The 21138-nt window shown below is 31.7% G+C and overlaps 2 protein-coding genes and 1 long non-coding RNA gene across 6 annotated transcripts; 1 reads left to right on the top strand and 2 right to left on the bottom strand.

Moving 5' to 3' along the window:
• Positions 1 to 12292: 12292 nt before the first annotated feature.
• LOC112286129 (uncharacterized) lies at positions 12293 to 14219 on the bottom strand. Of its 2 annotated transcripts, none has more exons than XM_024527751.3 (4): positions 13989 to 14219; positions 13328 to 13656; positions 13017 to 13176; positions 12293 to 12763 (listed from the first exon to the last, which is right to left on the bottom strand). In XM_024527751.3, the coding sequence occupies exons 2-4, from the start codon at positions 13619 to 13621 to the stop codon at positions 12546 to 12548; spliced, it is 672 nt and encodes a 223-aa protein (XP_024383519.1). In that variant the 5' UTR covers positions 13622 to 13656; positions 13989 to 14219; the 3' UTR covers positions 12293 to 12545. The 2 variants fall into 2 exon arrangements, with proteins under 2 accessions (XP_024383519.1, XP_024383520.1); XM_024527752.3 differs by having other exon boundaries at positions 14162 to 14219.
• On the bottom strand, positions 13891 to 16881 carry LOC149988439 (uncharacterized). Its single transcript, XR_016504426.1, has 3 exons — positions 16410 to 16881; positions 15594 to 16182; positions 13891 to 15386 (listed from the first exon to the last, which is right to left on the bottom strand). It is a non-coding gene; the product is annotated as an uncharacterized LOC149988439 (long non-coding RNA).
• Positions 14285 to 15447, top strand: LOC112286130 (uncharacterized). Of its 3 annotated transcripts, XM_073535793.2 has the most exons (3): positions 14285 to 14651; positions 14883 to 14991; positions 15129 to 15447. In XM_073535793.2, exons 1-2 carry the CDS (start codon positions 14285 to 14287, stop codon positions 14945 to 14947), a joined length of 432 nt encoding a protein of 143 aa, XP_073391894.1. In that variant the 3' UTR covers positions 14948 to 14991; positions 15129 to 15447. The 3 variants fall into 3 exon arrangements, with proteins under 3 accessions (XP_073391894.1, XP_090108522.1, XP_024383521.1); XM_090252396.1 differs by lacking the exon at positions 14883 to 14991; XM_024527753.3 differs by having other exon boundaries at positions 14883 to 15447.
• Positions 16882 to 21138: the final 4257 nt, after the last annotated feature.

Here is a 21138-nt window from a genome sequence, read left to right as displayed (position 1 = left end):
AAATATAGCTATTTTATAGAGATATTACTTTAAAATTATTCAACTAAGAATTTGAAATTAATCAAAAAAATTATTTATCTAGTTACAACATTCTATATACAAAATAAGATATATAATAAATATTAAAAGTTATGCTATAACTAAAAATATATATATTTTAGAAAAATTTTAATCTTAACTAAAAAATAAACGTTTAGACTAAAACATTAATGAAACTTGTTTAAGAAAATATAGATCAAATAAAAGAAGTCTTCTTTATAGCTAAAAATATTATTATTAAACAAAAATAGAAAAATTTAGAATAAAAATAATTTTATACCAAATTAAAATTTTATTTGGATTAAAATTAACATCTTATATTCTTTTATAATTCACTTTTTACTTCTAAATTGGATTGTTAAATAAAAAAAATATAGTAGGGATTATTAATATATAAATTATATTACAAAATAGTCTTGATAGATAAATAAAGTATCAATAGCTATTGGAATTATATATGGATATATGAAAGTTTAAATGAATCTAGATTATTGAAGTAATCTCATTAAAATTTTGAACTTATTCTTGTACACTTAATTTAATTTTTTTAATCTTATGATTTTTTATTAATTGTATTTTTTAATAGAAATAAAAATTTATAATAAATAAATAAATAAATAAATAAGGATGAAATAAAGTAAAAACTACTTAAAAGAGTTACAACTTAGTTTTTTTTATTATTATGTATAAGTTTCAAAAAACTTCTTCAAGTGATTCTTTGATAATTTTTATACTATATATATATATATATATATATATATATATTCTCAAAATACTTGTTACTTGGTCAATCAAAACAAATCACAAAACAAATTCTGCTAGAATTTTTTATTTTAATTTCTATATGAAGTTTTAAAAAATATAAATAATAAAATTATTAAATTAAATGTATCTTGACAAATTTCAAAAAAATCTAAAAGTATCCAAACATTTATAATCATAATAAATAATAATCTATTTTCAATTTACTATTAATTTTTAAAATTAAATTAATTTAAATCATTTTAAATTTTAAAATATAAATATAAAAACTATAAAATATTAAAAAGTTTAGAACAAGTTTGAAAATTAAATTAAGTTTATAATTAATAATTTCTTAAGATTTAATTTGTTAATTATATTTTAGAAAACCAAATTAATTTAGAAACAAATTGTATACTAATAGTTTATTATTACAGAATTATTTATCAATTTTACCTAAGATAGAAATTTACCAAAATATTACATTTTCTACTTATAATTCATATCAAAGCTTTTATTTCAAAATTGACTTTAGCTAATTCTTAGAAGATTTACATATAGTATATATATTTATTATATTGTAACTATCATATTCAGGTTACTTAAAATATGATTATAAAATTTTACATTACTTTTTTGTGTATTTAGATCAATACCATTGTCAATATATATATATATATATATATATATATTAAAATTTTCATACTATATTTGAATTAGTTTAAAATTTTAAAAAGGATAATTCATTTGAAATTATTCATTTAGAAGTAAGAGCAAGTAAATTCTTCTAAAAAATCATAATTTTAATATAAAACAATAACAGTGTTATGCTTTAAATAGATTTTAAAAAAACTAATGTTAAGTCAGAATTGTGATTTGTAAAAAGATTAAAAACAAATTTATTTATTTTAATAATCTATAAAAAAAATATTAGTAAATTAAATATTTAGTAACTACTAAGGCATCAATGCGGTTATATTAACAATAAATATTTATATTATGTAAGGCTTAAAATATAGCCAAAATTTGTGTTTTCTGAATGTTTTTTTAGCTAAAGAAGAAAAATGTTAATTTTAGAATTAAAATTTATAATTAATTTTTGCAAAAAAAAACGTGATTGTGCTTTTTATTAAATTTATTGACTTCAGATATATATATATATATATATATATATATCTACTTGAGGTTCAAATAAAGTGGTTTAGATACACAGTGTTATTTTTAGTTTTTATCTTTTTATGTATTATAAATCAATATGTTTTTAAATATCTAATATTTTAAGAAAAATTACATATAATTTCATTTTATAAAGAACTGACTTCTTAAATCCACGTGACATTTATATAACTTTTAGAATTAAAACTAGACATCTTTTATATTCTATAACATCCTAAATCTATACTTAATACTTTTAAAAATTCAAGGATAAGTTTGACAATTTAATTATCTTTCATAAAGCATTGTTTTATGAATCTGTAAGATTTAAAAACTACATATTTGATTGGAATATAAACAAATAAATCACCTTATAACTGCAGATACACAGTAACTCATTGAAATTTTAGAAAAAAAAATTCTTTCAAACTGTTTTTCTGATGCTAGCATGACTGTAATATACAATTATGTTTGAGTTAAACAATTGGATATCAAAAATTAATAAATAACAAAAGATAAAAATAAAGTAAATGTTAAACATATTCCATCTAACAAAAACATCAGTCTTTGGATTAGTTTCTCGCATCACAAATTGATGAATAAAATTCAATCATGACCCTTTTTCTCAAATACAACAATTTATTCCATGGCCAAAAAGAGCTAAAACTGTGCAACGTTTTTATTTTATTAACATGGATTCAACTTCAAGCACGCAACAAAAAAACCTGAAACGTGAGCTACACATCCTAAAATTAATCCATGAATCACAAAGACATCAACCCAACATGTCAACTTCAATGACCACCTTACACATCCCTTAATCAACCCATCAATCAAAAAATGGTCGATCTAACTTTTCAACTTTAATGACAATCTTTCACATCCTAATTGCCACTTAACCATCATAATATGATTGTACACTAAGACCACAAAACTGGGTACACTTTAGCTGTCAACCTGCATCATCAAGCTGATATCTAGCACCCATGGAAGGGCAGCTTTACCACTAAGTACTACGCAACTTAACAATATTGAAACCCTAATTCATGATATGACGACGCCGTCTGACAACATCCACGACGAATTCAGCACCGAAATTGTCTGCTTTTGCTACATTCCAGAACAGTTGCTCGAGTTTCTATTGCTACAATCCTTTGAGTACCATTGTGAACAGAAAGTGTGCAAACAACAATTCATGCACTTGCAACTAAACGCCGTCTAGCAGTAAGCCACGGAATGGCTTGAGGGAGGACATGTTAATGTAAAAATAAAATATGGCAACATATTTAGAACACGGTTTCGAGTTCGAAAAAATAGTGACAGTTGAGTGAAGGGTGAATCTGTGTCGATATGGCTGACCACAGTGTGGTTCGTTCACATGTAATTGGAAACGGAGCGATGGGGGCATGAGAACCAAAATCTGGTTCTCGTGATAGTGTGACAATCTAGACTCTGCATTGTAAACAGAAGCTGGCAAACATGACAATGGTCTCATTCGTGTATAGCGAATGACACAATATCCCAAGTCTCGTTGTTCGTATTGTATCTGAAGAGAGAATGAGTCGGTGTTATCATGTATATGGCCGTTATATTAATACAAAGGTCACAAGGGATATAAATACAGCCTGGAGTTTTGCTCTCGCACTATACTCCGATCCTCTGTAACATCAAAAGAGGCAGCTGAGAAGGTTTTAGGGTCCTATTTCCAGAACAAGACTCTGTTCTAGAAAGGAAACTAACTTTGTACAACATACTTCTCATTCATACCAACCCGCTTCTAATAAGCGTAAGACTTGATTCTTGACCATTCTACTCCATAACTTACAAGCCTCACGAGCAGACCTATTCTCACCACAGCAAGAAGTCAACATCAGTGACGAAAAACACTGGCCGAACAAACTGGGCATAATCATTAGACAACTGTTGACATCTCAGCACGAATCTCCGAATGCTTGACACTTAAAAGCAGCAAATTCTTCTTCACCGCCACGGAATCAAGACCAAGGCGACGACGAGCAGGACGAACAGCCCAATGCCAGCGCCATCGCTCTGTTGGCTCCCAAGCACGTCGTCCCCAGTGCAGGAAGCTCTCCACTCACGGGCGTTGGGCTGGCGAGCAGGAGAACCGGCAGGGTTCATCCACTTCTGGAAAGTGGATATGAGAGAGATGCCGAGGATGATGAGCAGTGGCGACAGATAAAGCAATGGCATCTGCTGCAGCCCAAGGACAGTTGCGGAGACGCAGCTTCTGATCCACGGTAGAAACGCCATGCCTACCATGGTCGCAACAAAGAAGAATGGAATAATCGGCGAGGGTGCATCATAACGCACCATCTTGCCACAATTATTCGCCGCTTGACAGTCTCCACCACCACAACAACTGTAGAGCACGATGCTAAGGAGAGGTAACCAAGCAGATGAGCACTGCTCTAAAGCAGGACACACTTTATAGCAAAGATCAACACAGCACCACAAACGAATGCAGTTCAAGCACACTAGAAACTGAGAACGGTGGTGAAGGGCGAGAAGAGGGCCCAATGTGAGGAGCAGAAAGATGGCAATCTAAAGGGAAGAGAAAACGGCGGGAGCCAGCCAAACGGGAGCTTCACTGCATGCAATAGAGGGGCAGGAAACTAAATGGTTGCAGGCGGCGGTACAGGGAACATCACGGCAACATATCTGTGCGACAGAGGGAGCAAACGGGGAACGACGTCGACGCCGTCGTCGTCGGGGCGTATTCATACTTCCCGGCGTCGTTGACGAGGTGGAATCCAGCTACAGTGCGGGACTTCACATCACCAACCTGTGATGCCATCTGGGGAAACGGTTCAATTCACAAGGAGAACGCATTCCAGACGTATTGCGCTTGCATTGAGGCGGCGAGTCTCGGAATCTGGACTCGCGGCGTGAGGCCGAATCCTTGATAGGTAACTTAACAACAGGCTCGCGTCGAGAGCAGCACCTGTAGCGTGAGCATTGCGGGGGGTTTACAGGATAATCTGGTTCCAGTATCCGAGAGGAGCGGCATCGGATTTAGAGCACTGAGCGTGAGATGGGTAATGGCGTCGCATGCGGAGGGAGCGCGGGGTGCAGGTGATGTCGACGCCATCGCCGACGAGTTTATGAGCAAAGCGTGTAGCAGCAGACAGCGGCACACTTCGCATTCATGGGCCGACGCCGCCTTCGAAAACCGTGAAAGTGAACTTTTAAAGCTAAAGTTAACGCAAACGTAAAAAGTCGGATACCATCAAAAGGTTGGCGTGGCTTTGTGGTGCCAAAGTTGGGTGGTCCGAGTAAATTAAATATTTAGTAACTACCAATGTTTAAACTTGTTATGTATCTACCAACAACCGATAAGTATAACAAAAGTGCATATGTTGTGAATAAATTTTTATTAGATCTTGTAATGAGAGACTTGGTTTAAGTGTTGTTTGTTAAAATAAATAAGTAAAAGTGAAAGTAGAATAAATTACCTTATAGATTATATTATCTTAGATACGTTGATAATGGTGAAAGGGTTGGCTTTTGGTATGTGAAAAAGCTAAGAGATAAGAAAAATGAATGGACAAAGGATCTGAGGAATATAGAAAATATGATAAAAAAATAACTTCATAGTAGATAAGATATCAATGGATAGTTTCTATAGAATCTTAGATAGATGTATTCATCAAAGGATGGAAGTTGTTTATTAGAACAACTACTACCTATAAGTAACAAGTATTGTAAATGAGAGTTATCTTACTCCATACTCTCTTTATATGCATTCTTATTGATGCTATGTATTATGACTTCAAAGTTTTTTTTTTTTTTTTTTTTTTTTTTATAGGTTATAAGTCTATTCACTCTTACTTATGAATTTTGAAGTTATTTAAAGTCTTTCTTGTTGAATGAAATACATCTTATAGTTATTGCTAATATTAATATTTGATATCTTCTAACCATACTTTTGTATCTAATTGTTGATGTAGTTTTTTCTTACTTGTTGTTAAATGCATTCATAGTCTTAGAGATTATTAGACACTTTAAACCAATATTTTAAAACACTAATATTATATTTCTTTGCAAAGTTACATCATTGGTGTGCTAACATTATGTTTTAATGTGCTAAAGTTCTTAAAAGTTCTTCTTATAGTAATAAGAAGTGTTTTATGAAATTAAAAGCTTTTTATGAGATTAGATGTAATTAAAGAATGATAAAACTTATAAAAGAAGTTTAGATACAGTATGATTTATAATAAGTCTTATTAATAAAGTTTTCATAGTATATTTAATCACTTGTTTACTCACAAAGAGGATATTTTGGATTTTTATGGCAGCAATATCTTTATCTTGATTTTGAAAGCTCTATCTCATCTTTTTTTTAATTCTCTTAGATATACCTCTTCTTTAAACATAGCTTCAAGTGTGGGTGAGGACTTTCGAATGATTGAAAAATTTAGAAGTGACAACTTCTAATATTAGAAGAAAAAAATATAGTTTTTATTGGTTTTATTATACCTTTGAAAAATTGTTGATGAAAGTGAAGAGCCTTTAAGCGACTATGATGATATCAAGGTGAAGAAAAAGTACAAACATTGTGAAAATAAAGATTTTGGATTAATTGTAACAAATCTTCATGATACCAATTTTTCACATGTAATTGCTTGTAATAGGTCAATATAAGTATAAAAGATTCTTTATAATATCTATGAGAATAGAAACCTTTCCAATATTCTATAGACAAAGAAGAAGTTCTTAAGAATAAAGATGGAGGAAAGAAATGACTTCATGGCACATATCAACAAGATAAAAGGACTTCTAAACCAACTAGCAGTTGTTGATAAGCTAGTTGATAATAATGACATTGTATTAACATTGCTCATGAGTCTTTTGAAGTCCAATAACTATTTTATTGTGGCATTAAAGTTAAAAGAGCTTACATTAGATTATGTCACATCAAAACTTGCCTATAAAATAACTAAGAAGAAAGAGAAAGAGCTTCAAATTGATAATTTGGCTTTATTTTTAAAATAAGATAAAGATAGCTATTTTTATCAATATAATAATTTAAAAAATTATTAAAAATATTATTATATTTATAAAAAATTAGATCATTTTTAAAGAAATTTCTATATAATAATATATATATATATAATACAAACAATACTTGTAATAATTTTTATAGAAATAACTATGCTTTCACAGCAACTGAAAGAACCTCTATGGCTGCCATATCCAAATGGATTATAGATTAGGTGCTACTAAGTACATGATATTGTATAAGTATTTATTTGACACTTATAAATCAATTTTAGTAACAAAAGTGTGGTTGGAAGAATATGGGATGGTACAAGCCATTGAAATTGGCTCTATTATAGTGAAGATTGTTATAAAGGACCAAACTAAGAAGTTCAAATTAATGGAAGTCTTATATGTTCCAAAGTTAAATAAGAAATTTTTTTCAATGAACAAACTTATATCATATGGTTGTTAGATTCAATTTAGCATGAATGAGTGTTTTGTGAAGATATTGGATGGATAAGATATTGCCATAGGCTTTAGAAATGGCAACATCTACTTCATCAATTGTAAAAAGGTCAATAGAGTTGAAATAACAATATTTGCTGAGTTTTTACAAGATTAAGATAAGTTTGAAATTTAGCATCAATGATTTGATTATTTGAATGTCAAAAATATGAAGGAAATCCAATCTATTATAAGTTACTTAAATCTTAGTTAATTTAGCCATAATACCATAATACTTGCTTGTAAAGATTGTATACAATATAAACAATAAATAGCTTTATTTCTAAATGGAATTACAATATATACTAGCAAATTGTTTAAAGACCAATGAAGATATCATCAATTGAAAGAGCAAGGTATTTTCTCACATTGATTGATGATTTTTCAAAAAAGATGTGGATTTACATCCTTAAAGCTAAGAATGAGTATTTTTTAAGATTTAAAGATTTTAAGGTATTTGTAGAGAAGCAATATGAATGTAAGATCAAAGGTATTGCACATAGTATCATAATATAATTGTTTATAATATGTTGATTGACACCTACATCTTAAGAGAGAGGTTCAAGGTAACAAAGTTAGGATATAATTTTATCCTTGGTATGCCATGGCTAGAGGTAGGAAATAAGTAAGTTGATTGGATAGTAAGGACAATCTCCTTCAAAGAAGGTGGATGCAAGGTGACTCTTTGTATCTTTGCATTGAGTGAAGAGAAAAAATAATTTGCAACTAAAGACTTACTCGTAGAAATGACTTTTATGAAGAAGCAAATATAACATAAGCAACCAGTATATATGGTGGTTTCAAATCTTGTATCAATGGTAGGAAAGACAACTAAAGGAATAAAATGGACAAAGTAACTCATACGAGAATATCTAGATGTTTTTCCAATCAACCTACCTAGTAGCATGTCTCCTTATCAAGGTGCCCCTTTTCAAATAGAACTATTGTCACGAGCCAAATCAATAAGTCAACCAATTTATTGCCTAGCACCAAATGAACTTGAAGAGCTTCAATATTATAATTTTTTTTTTTATACTAAAATTGAAGATGTATTTATAAATATATCATTACTCTCACTTGGACACATCTTTAAGTGTTCACAAGTACTCTTATACTCCAAAAATTCTACATCAAAACTCTTGAGGATTTTTTTAGTTTTTAAATACATTAGCCTATATGCCTTAATACCTTCACAATATTCAATAAGAATATATTTTGTATCTTTTGTATTAAGTTTAAATTTCATATATTTTAGTATTTTTTTAAATCAAAGTAAAGAGCTAAAGAAGGTAGACTAAAGTGTGTCTATAATTCTTATACAAGCAATGAAAAAAATTAAGACATTGAATATGATGATGATGAAGAGTATCAATCTTTAAATATGAAGGAATAAGTTTTAAGAAAGAAGAAGGTTATAAAAAACCTTAGAGTGCATGGAGGTGAATCTTCATCAAGTAAAAAGAGATATTTTATAAGAAAAAAGAAAAAAGAAACAAACAAAAAAAATTAACACCAATAATAACACAGTAAATGATAAAAGAATGACATCTTTTCTTAAGTAAGTAAAAAACATATCAATATTGTATTCTTTACTAATCCATTGAATTTGTGTGATGCAATGAAGTTTATAAATACTATGAAGTGAGAAAATGCAATGAAAAAAGAATACAAATTATTCATGGATAATAAAATATGAAAATTGCTTTAACTTCTACCAATCAATCTTCAATTGATTATAAGTGGGTGTTTAGAACCAAAAGAGATTCAATAGATGATGTTGTGAGATATAATACTAGATTGATTTTCAAAGACTACTTACAAGTTGTTTGTATTGATTTCAATGAGATATTAGCTCCCATGGCTAAATTCACCACCATTAGAACTATTATAGCAATTGAGATAACAATAGACTTGGAGATGCATCAAATGAATGTAAAGACAACTTTCTTATATGAAAAATTGGAAGAAGATATATACATGAATTAATCTCAAGGATTTGTTGAAAAAAGCAAACGATACTTTATTTGTAAGTTGAAGAAATCCTTATATGATTTCAAACAATCACCAAAGACATGGTACCAATATATTGACACATTCTTTGTGTATAAAGGATTAATAAGAAGTGAAACTAATTATTCTATGTATATAATGCAATCAAATGAATTCTTATTGATTATCATCTTCTATGTTGATGATTTAATCATCTAAATAAATACCTTAAAGATTATGAATTGATTAAAAATAAAAATAAAAAATGAGTATGAGATGAGTGATTTGAAAGAACTTTACGATTATTTAGGAGTGGAGTTTATTAGAGATCAGACTAACAAAACTATTACAATGAGCCAAAATAAGACATTGAAGAAGTATTGAAATGATTTAACATGAGAGAATGTAAGTCTATTAAAAAACCTTTCAAAGCCAATTTGAAGTTGATAAAGCTCATAGATGAGGAATTTACTAAAATTGAAGATGAAATACGAGGTGTTCTATATAAGGCAACAATGGCTTTATTTATGTATACAACAATTAGTACAAAGGTGGATTTTGCATATGTCATAAGTATTGTAAGCCAATACATGTCAAAAGCTGAACCAATCCATTGGATAATCATAAAAGAATTATAAATTATTTAAAAGATACTTTATACTTTAAATTGTGTTTTGGAGGTGATAATATTACTTTGTATGGTAATTGTGTTGATGATTGGATTAGAGATGCAAATGATAGAAGATAAAAAATAAGTCATATATTTTTTGTTGGAATAAGAGCTATTTCATGGAATTGCAAGAGACGACCAATAATTATAAAGTCCACAATGGATGTGGAGTACATAGCAATAAGCCATGGTACAATAGAAGCAATATAATTAAGACAAATTTTTGAAGATATTAAAGTGATGTAATTTGAAGCAATTCTAATGAAGTGTAATAATCAAGGATGTCTTGCTTTTGCAAAGAACTCAAAACATCATTCAAGAACTAAAGACATTGACATTCAACATCACTTTATAAGAGAGAAGATTAAAATGGAAGTGATTGAGATATAGTATTGTGCAACAAAAGACATACTTGCTAATTTGTTGACAAAAGCATTAGTGAAGGATAGGCATCACATATTGACAAGGATATTAGAAGTGAAAGTCTTTGATTAATAACAAAGTAGAAATATTAAAGTAAGTAAATAAAAATAAAAGTAGAATAAGTTATCTTGTACAGAATATTATCTTAGATAAGTTGTTAATGGTCAAAATATTGATTTTTGGTATGTGAAAATGCTAAGACATAAGATAGATGAATGGACAAAAGATCTTAAGAATACAAAGAATATGCTAAAGATATATCTTAATAATAGATAAAATATCAATAAATAATTTTGGTAGAATCTTAGATAGGTGTATTCATCAAAAGATGGAAGTTGTTTATTAGAGCAATAACCACCATCTTTTAGTAATGGATATTTGAAGTAAGAGTTATCTTACTTTATACTATATATTATGACTTCAAAATTTTCTTTCTTCAATATTATTGTTGTTTGAGTTGGATGATGAGTCAAATTTATTTGATGAATGATTTAAGCTTATATAGTTCTAATCAAATTTCAACTATAAAAAATCAAAATCTGATTATTAAATTTAAAAATTTTATTTGATATATTTTATATTATTAAAATAATAATAATTTTTGTTGTTATTTTTAATTAATTTGTAACTTAGATATTATAATTGAAAATATATAGAACTTAATTGATTTTTTTTATATTTTTGGGAAGTTCTTTGTTTTAAAGAATATTATAATAATAAATAATAAAATTAAAAAATAAAAAATACACACCATGAAACATACCTTAATATGTAAAATTTTATATAAGCTCGTTCCAAAAAAAATTTAATCTTTCATACATCAAACCAAATTATATGTATATATTGAATACCATTAAAGTAAATAAGTTTGCAAGTTTCCTCAGAAATATTCATACTAAAACCAACATTAGTATACAACAATTTCAATTTCTACATGACTTCTAAAGTTCACTTTGTATTAATGCAAAATTTCCTCTTTCAATACCAATGTGCAAGTATTCAATGATTTGATTGTGTAATCACTCTATCTTGTTGCACAATCTCACAAACATCTCAATTACGTCCATTTTGTGTGAAAAATACTTAATCATGTACAACTAATAATATCTCAACGTTTGCATTAGTTGTACAATATAATTCAGATCTGATCAGTTTCTTCATTGATATCCGGTTTTGATGTATAATTTTATTACTGTACTTAGAACATTTTACAAGAAACATTTTAAAATATCTGCATATTTGTAAGAACACCCAACTCCCTGAAGTTGAGGACTTTGTTTAATCTTTCATATTCTATACAAGATTTCTACACCTTAAAGCTTCAATTACTGAAAAACTCAATTTCTTCTATCAAAATTGATTTGGTGGGTTTGAAGGATGCTTTATAAAATAAATATATGACAAAATAAGATGTCCTGAGAAGAATGTGAATGGAAGAAACTGCAGAATCTATTTTACACCAACCAGCACAAGAATCAAGGAACTCGGTGCATTTCTGAATCATGCGTGCCAGATATGATGCATTATTCGTTACTGTCATCAACCTCATTTCATAACAGTGTCTTTACATATCCTTTCCCTGAATCAAGGAACTCTCACCATATATGAACATATGCACAGCTTTGAAAGCACAGACACCATATATATATATAGCGAGAGAGAGAGAGAGTTATCAACATCTGATGGTCTGTCTTCAATGCCTGGAACATTGAAGTGTGCGTTGCTGCAAACATCTAGATTTTAGTTTTCAGAAGGCAGTTTCACACACCGTTACACAATCTGTCATTATCATTATAGTAATTTGTATACTATGTCTGTTATCCTTATAAATAAGGGGGTTCGAAGCAAATTCCCAAAACCTGGACGCAGCTAAGAACATACAAACAGTGCCCTTATTATATACTCCATCAAAATTGACTCATTCCTGTGGCAACAGACGCAACATGATTCAAGCACCACCTCTACAGAAAAACGTTGCTGCGTACACATCTCATTGTTCGTATAGACCATGTACATTGTAGTTTTAATTGTGGACATGTGGGTTAGTGACCTGGTGGATGACTACATCAGCCCCAGCTTCTCCACAGCCTTCTTTGATGATGGCCTTGTCACTCATGCACCTCTCCTTGTTGGCTTTGCACCAGCTCGTTTTTTTCAAATTTTCAGCTGCCTTCATCCACTTTTTGGCGCTCATAGCTTCAATGAAATCCTTAAAATCACTTCCCTCAAACGCATCTTTACCTGCAACCGAGTAGTTGACCCTATTAGCAAGTATGTGAATGACAACGTGATTAATACTAATGTGAGTATTGCTCTCTTGAGTTGTTCTATGAGAATCGACCCGAAGGACATGTGGTATAGTATGCTTCATACGAATTGTGAAAAAGAAGTAGTACCTGATGGAAACAGCAACCAAAACCAGTTTAAGATCTCTAATTGTGAAAATTTTAATTGTCGTAACTACTAAGACGTATAAGTTCGGTTGCAGAATTACCCGCTGAGTGCTGGATGTCGCCAAAAACAGCCATGACAGCGCAACACTGCTCATCCAAGGACTTCACACTTGCAGCTGCTCTGTCTAATGCACGTCTCGTGTCAAGGGCGAGCAGTGCGCTGATTTGGACTGCGTTTAAGCAGCTCTCGCCTATGTAGACCTGCCAAGGCAGTCAACCTTCACATTCAAATCACAAATACAGAAGAAAAATCACAACAGTTTGACAATGAAGATTATAACTAAGTTTTAATTAAAAGATAACTAACAATAAATAACCCTAAAAGCGATCGAGATACAGGCAGTTGGGTTACCTTATCATAGTCTGCAAGGACAGTGCTAAGCTCCGAGCGCCGAGTTTCCACATCGTCGTCCAAATTGTATCCCACACCGGCTGCTCTGTCGCCGTTAGTCAAATTGTAAGTACATTCGTGTTTTTGTTCGTACTCTAGCAGCAACGATTCCGTCCTGGGAATACACCACGCGCGGATGGCAAAGGAGACCGCTCCTCTAATCAGCCTCCTGCTTGCCACGGCAGGGGTAGGCACGAAATTGCAGAGGAGAAGACAACACAGCAACACTGCGGTTAAGCTCTCAGCCCTAACCATGATGATCAACTACGACGTTCCAGGAGCTCAAATTTCTGCATCAGATAACTCATAAACAACCAGTTATGCTTCAATTGGATGACATGTCTCCAGAATACTCTATGCAAATGCGGATTTGTGCAAGTTGGATTTCCTTCACAAAGACAGTCCCGTCAGCAATGTTCATAGCTTCTTTGAGAATGTCGGATTATTTCATCTAGAAAACCGTATTCTAGCGACACGTCCTAGAATCAATCCTAGCCATTCTCAACCCTGAACACGACATCACGTAGCAAGACTTCCAACTTCCATGTGCGCCGTTTCATTTTATTACAATCACATCGAAGCATCATACATAAGTTCATCAGCAGGCTTGTAGAAATCCTACATCAGATCCTGCAGATGGTAACGGATATATCTGTAGTCACCCCAACAATCCCCTTCAAAACTCCAAAATCGGTCACAAACCTGCGAGAAATCAAGCACTACCTACATGTCTCGCACATGACACTAACCCTGCAAACCAAATCACACATTCTACGAGCTAACTTACTGCAGTACCTGAAACGTCGACAACTTAAGACTGCAGTAATTGACAAGCGAGACGTGATTGAGTAGCGACGTTGGTAATAGAGGGAGGAATGGAACCAAGAATCATTTAATGAATTGCGCAGCAGGGTCGGAATGCTGACGCAAAGGCTATGTGGGCGCCGCGGCAGAGCGCAACACCAAGTGGCAGCCTCTGCGGGCGCGGAAGAAAGGCTTTGGTCATATCTCCGCACACCCACATGTCTAACCATTCGTTTGTTGGGTGGCGCGACTTTTTCCGCTTCTCGAGGTTGGCGCATGGCCTGTTGCCTAGCCCTCACAATCCTACTGGCTCCACAGATGAATATAAGTGATATGCATCCAACACTTTTTCCAGTCGGGAAACAACTCCTCTCGCTTATTCTCATCCTTGGCAACGATTTCCGGCATCCGTCCACCTCTCCCAACGAAATTCGTGCTGCGAATGCTTTTCGAAATATCTTCGAGCTTTTTCTGCAAACAGGTCAGCTCTTACAGTCCAGTGGCGAGGTGCAAGGGCTTTGTATTGTTTAGTTTTGTTGCTGTTGCATGCGTTACATAGAGCATGTTCTCATTAATTGGTGAGCTCTCCCTCAGTTGCCGGATTTCGAAGAGTTGATTTAACAGATTTGCATTTGCTGCTGGATTGTTAGGTTACTGAAGTCAAGTTATGTCGCTCTCCCTCTCTTTTTTCTCTAATATCTGCTTCCTGTAGAAAGCGTAACCGTTTGGATTTTGTCAAGAGTTCATTCCCGAGTCGAACAGGCAGGTTGGGAATGAAAAATCGGAGTTCGGCAGGCCATCAAGCTCAAGTCTCATGAAAGGTAGGCCGTGTATTGGAGGCTCTGAGGCTCCGGGCAGGAATTTGGCCACGACTCAGCTTGATTTAGGGCACATTCCGGCTGCGGCTGCTTAGAATTCAAGACAAAATGAGGATAATCGGATTCTGCGATGTGTGCAGAGCCGTTTGTGGAGGGATCTGACCAGGTGTGCGAGTGACCTCCACTGCTTTGAGCCGCACAAGACAGCCCCGGTTCAAGGATTTGCCTTCACGCAGTCCCTGTGAATGGTCTAACGGGGGGATTCATGCGAATCAGGTGATCACAACTGGCTGTTTTGCTTACAATTTAGCTGATTGTGCGAAAAATTACACGAGGAATCCTTCAAAGCGCATCCATACACACACCCACATACTCAGCTTCATTCCATTGTTGTTTGCCTTGCAAAAACAGAAACAAAATTAGAAGTTATGATAAATAATATCTAAATTGTTGAATCCCTATGTTCTAGCTAGTGAATTCTTCCTACAATTCTCTATTAAAAGTGTAACCTAATTCAATGATTTTTTACTTATATTTGCATAGAATATATTATAACCAATCATTCTGTACACAAAAGATTTTTATTATTGTTGTGTTTGGTTCACCTTTTTGTTGTTTTTATTTCAAAATCTCTTCAAACTTCTCAATTGTAAATTACATCAAACAAATATTTGCATTTACTATTTGCATTCTTTTGAATTTAGACCTTTGAACATCTTTTTAGGGTGTGGTTAATGCCACTAAATTTTTTGCTGCTGCCACCATAAACTGCCTTAAATTTGCATTGCACACTATAATGCATTTTATATAGCATTCCTAAGGTACACCACAATCTTTAGTGTTCTGTAAAGTACATTGTGGTGTGCAATGTAAGTTCAGAAAAACTTGTGGTGGCATGAGCAAAATCTACTATAACATATGATGGATGGCAAGTTGCAATGATAGTAGCAAAAATTGTGGCATTAGCAAACAAACAAACAAATCAAACAAAAAATTACCTACTGAAACTGCCTGTCACAAATTTCTCATCAAGCTTTGACTGGAATCACCGCAATTATGAGAGGTGTACAACAAGCAAATCACTGTTTTGCAACTTCAACATGCTCGCCAAGGTGAGCTAAATTCGTTACAGTTCGATGGAGTAACAGTTTCGATCAAATGCAAAATTTGTGGTTGAGGTCAAGCTGCAATAATCTGGTGTTGAATAAACTGTGTCAATATTGCGATGTCTACCGTGAATGATGTAACTAGAGGAGGAAGAAGAAGAAAGAGCATATAGACTTGCGATTAATTGATTCGGCGTCTCGTGATAAATAAAAAAAATGCCTCACAATACTGAAGATTCTTTGTTAAATTTGTTAAATCATATGTTGCGAATGTCAAATATAATTTCATGCTTGTGAGATTGATGAAGACTGTACCTGCGTGTCGTTGAAGCTCTTCGGAGACGTGCTTGAAGTGGTTTTAGCTAGTCTCCTCGGAGCCTTCGTGATCTCTGGGCATCTTTGAGGCATCCTGCGGGGTATGGCAACGAAGTTCGTATCATAAGCATCACCATTGAAACAGTGCACCTTGGCGAGTGAAAAGATGACATATAAGATTTCCGTGAGCATGTTCAGGATTCCTTTCGCTTCTCAAGTCATCGGAGAAGGCATGAGGCAATATTGTGGCCGAAGATGAGGATCAGAGAAGAAGCGTCGCAACCTAGAATCACCGTGTTGTCTGCATTTTTCAATGGCGATGCTTGTGATACAAACAGGAGTTGCTCAACGACCTCACAACAATGAGAGCCGATTAGATTGCCCCCGAAGTGCGTAATCGTTGCACAGGGATGCAATCGACAAAACTGATTCAATTTCCTAGCGTTGCAGGCAGTGCAAAACAAATGCTCAAGACGTGACAAATGCAACCGAATTGGAAATGCCGAACAAAACTAGATTCAGGACCAAAACTTCATACCCGGATAAGACCCGCGTTCATCTGTTGAAAGGCACATACCCAGGCATCGGTTGAGAACGGGTATCAATCTTAATACATTAAACAATCCCTGTGTTCTTTTATTTTATGTCTACATATAATGTAATACAGTATACTTTGCTTATTCTCTTCGTTTCGTGGCTCTAGAATCATGCAATACAGTAAGTTATAAGAAATAACTAGTGCTTTTTTTGATCAATCACATCCATGCACTTCTTTTTGACATTGTGAGTAAAACTTCAAATGTGTGGGAAAACCACAATAAGTACCAAAATCGATTTTCTTACTTCTTCTAATCAAATTGGTATTTGTGCTAAGTTTAACCATGGTGACTTTTGTAACATGTCATGAACAATACCTTCATTTAAAATAAGACAAAGATGATTGATGAGAATGTTGGTGTTTCAAGCATGGTAGTTGAATGGTTTGACGGATTTTAGATAATGTTTTTTTTAAAAAAACAAAAACAATCAAATTATTACACGAACCTTATAAATATAGACCACTATAAGCCTCATGTAGTAATATTTATTTTATTTTCAATCAGGAATCAAAAAAATGAAATTCAGTAATAAAAATTCATGTGTTTAGCACTTTAAAACAATATATATATATATATATATATATATATATATAAACTAGAAGAAATCCATTTAGCTTGTCAATGCATTAATAACCTTGTTCTGCTTGCAATTCATCAGAAACACCTCAAAACAACAGACTCAGTTACGTTATACAAAGAAGTTCCTCAGTAATCAACTTTTGTGAGCGCTGCTTATTTGTGTTGCTCCTATTGCATTGTCTCGTTCTCCCTGTTCTTCTCTGTTCATTTTGATCATTGTATTGTGTAGCCTCTATGCCTGGTGAGTTACTGTTTCGAAAACAAAATCTCATAACCATGCTTGTGCGTTTATTTGTTTCTAATTCTAATTTGCTACTTGTCATTGTGGTGCTAGCAGGTGGCTTCACAAGTAAGAAATTTTATAATTCAAATACTCATTTTTTTTGCAAAAATACATAAATGTGGATCCAACAAGAATAAAGATCATTTATTTGTACTATTAGCATTTAGATTAGATGAATATAGGTCCAATAAAAGAAGAGATTATTTATTTGTGCATTTGGGATTTAGATTTCTATGCAAATTATTAATCTTTTGAATTAAGACAACACTTGCAAGTAATAGAGTTGCAAATGAGATAGAGATTGTCATGGATACCACAACCATTGACAACCATCTCACTATTATTAATGAGGAGATTAATTTTCAAATTGAAGGTGTTGTATTTGCATGTTACACAACCATTATCTTAGCCTAGTAATAAATCTTGATTTTTAATTTTTGTTTAATACATCATATCACACTTATTGTTATCAAACATGGAAAAAGCCCAAAGCAATCAAAAGAAGATAGGCTTACAATATCAAACTTGTACACTAAATAAAGCAAAATTGTGATTTCTAGCAATGCCCATATTCTAATTCTTAGAGACAAAGATTGTCACAAGCTTGTTGTCTACTGTTGTTACTTCCAAAGTATAGATGTTTTTATCAATGTGCTTGAAGCTCCTAAGATTTCCTCTTGATATTGTGACATTTAAAGAATTGAATTTAAAAGCAAGTTTTGTGAATTTAACAACAAATGGGAGAAAAATGTTTTTTTTCCTATCTTTGCACAAATGAACAAGAAAAACATGTTTAAACTTGGCATCTCCTAATATTTGTCATAGGTACCATAAGCAAAACAAATACTTCAGCTCTCAAGAGTTATGTTTCAAATTAGAAGTAAAACATGTTTTTGTCTTTGTGCCTATGTTTCAAAGTAGTGCTAGCATGTTGATGAACAAACAATCTTGTATGACAATTAAGACCAATGCTTGCACATTTAAATTGCAATAAAATTTCAATAAAAATCTTTTCTCATCCCCCTAAATAGTAAATTAGCAATCTTACCAAAGCTAGTATGGGCTCATACAAAGAATGTCTTTTATTCCATATCTACTATAACTTAGAAATTTAAAATTGCAAGCTTCCACTTAAATTATAAAACCTCACATTATTTATAAAATTTCCATCTACCAGGGTTTTAAATACAGCAAGGTACCTTTGTATATATATATATATATATATATATATAAACAGATCTATTATTCCTAGTGCATGAAGTTGAAAGTCTAATACATGATTAAATCAATGATTACAATGTATTCCGATTGATTCGAAAAAAAAAATTCACAAAATATTTTCCAATTAGCTTAAATATTAAGAATCATTCTTTCTGAAAAAAAATATATTGTGCAGAATTTTCTACTGCCTTATTTTAACATTTCAAAACTTTTGCAGTAACTTCACCAGTCGTTTAAAGTACATAATTAAAGACGATAGATACATCAATCAAAATAAATTAATTTAAGTCATTGACATACATAGGAATAATAAGGATAAATGTAAAGCTTGAGAATCATATCGTGGATGTAAAATTCTAAAAAAAAAAAAAAAAAAAAAAAATCTAAAACACTGTGATAACTTTTTCTTTCGATGAGTACAAGCTCAAAGAACAGTCTTAATTTTTACTTTATTTTAATAAAATAAATCAAACTCTCGTAGATTCTAAGAAATTAGAATTTTCTTAATTTCAAGAAAAAATCTTCTTACGTTTATTCATTTAACTATTATATTTTAGCATTTAAAGATTTATTTTTATTTTTATTTTTTTGCCAGATGAAGTTCTAATACAGATTTCGAATTTTTACAACTTGGAAGTTTAAAGTGGTGCTTACAGAGGTAATGTTAGAAACTTTTATGAACATTCTTAAAATAATATCAATTAAAAATTCATTTTTTTAAATGTATTTAATCATACAAGGATTTTGTAATTAAAATTAAATAATGGTTTCATTCTTTTGTAATTTATTTAGCCATCATGATAATTAAATGTCTTTTTATTGCAACTTGTTATTTTATATTATTAAATTTCCATATATATATATATATCAAACTATATTATTTTTATTTATTTTGATCTAAAATCAATATGTTATACAATTCATATTTTTAAATATGTATATATTTTTATGACTTTACCAAAAAAAAAAAAAAAAAAAAACTGCAATCAAAATAATTTTAAGGATATATATATACAGAAAAAGTTAAAATCTTAACATAAATCAATAAAATAATATAATATTAATATTGAAATTAGATTCTTGTAAGATCTTATAAAAGTTCGTAATAGAAGTTTAGACAATAAAATTTCTGGGATATTATTCTTAAAAAATTCGTCTTGCAGCTTAGATAGCAAGCTTATTAGAATTCTTCTCAAATATGCTTCTTATACTAACTTGTAAAGCAAGTCATTAGAAGTATGGACAACATGTTTGTAGATCTGCAAATTGGTATGAATAGAAGTAGGACCAAGCCTATCCTTAATTTCTTCAAATACATATATTTTTTATTTTATTTATCTAGTTTCTCTTGCAAACATTAGTATTTAGGCAGAGAAAGAAAAATAGGATCTCAAAGCATATTTAATGTTGTCAGGTGTATTCTCAACATCTACTTGAAATGAATTCAATTCAATTCAATTCCTTGTTCATTTCTTTGTACTTTTCAGAAGCATGTCTTATTCACAAATGTAATTCTACCTGCTACCAATGCAAACCCTAACCACCACCACACCCATGTTCTTGTCACATCCCAAGCTTAATTTTTTTTTCCTACTAGACAATAAAGCTTGGCAATGGTTTCAAAATATTCATTACGCTTAGAACTTAACATAACTCTTTTTCCATATTTCTTAAATACCTGCAATGGTCATAAACTCAAATAATTATTCAACCTTCAACACTGACTATCAAACACACACTTTGTTCATAAAACAAACCCCAGAACCTTCCGTTATGAATGACAGTGAGTCTGGATGGGGGTCAGCTGTTGAATATGACTGGTGGGTAATATGTAGTAGGCATGTGCTATACACTCTTTCCTCTTAAGCCAGCATTGAGTGAAAAACATTTGTCAACAAACTGTTGGCTCTCATACTGTTGGCTCCTAGTTACCCATTCCCCATATTTCCTTTTTAATGTTTCTTAAAAAATACATAAAAAAATAAAAACTTCATGGGTTCTTAAATCACCCATTGTTAGCATTTCTTCATCCATTTCTCCCCTGCAT

This window comes from Physcomitrium patens, chromosome 8 (assembly GCF_059467195.1).
Source record: "Physcomitrium patens ecotype Gransden chromosome 8, ASM5946719v1, whole genome shotgun sequence".
Classification (NCBI taxonomy): domain Eukaryota; kingdom Viridiplantae; phylum Streptophyta; class Bryopsida; order Funariales; family Funariaceae; genus Physcomitrium; species Physcomitrium patens.
The sequence above is the reverse complement of the archived record's forward strand: the minus strand, read 5'-3'. Positions and strand labels throughout refer to the sequence as shown.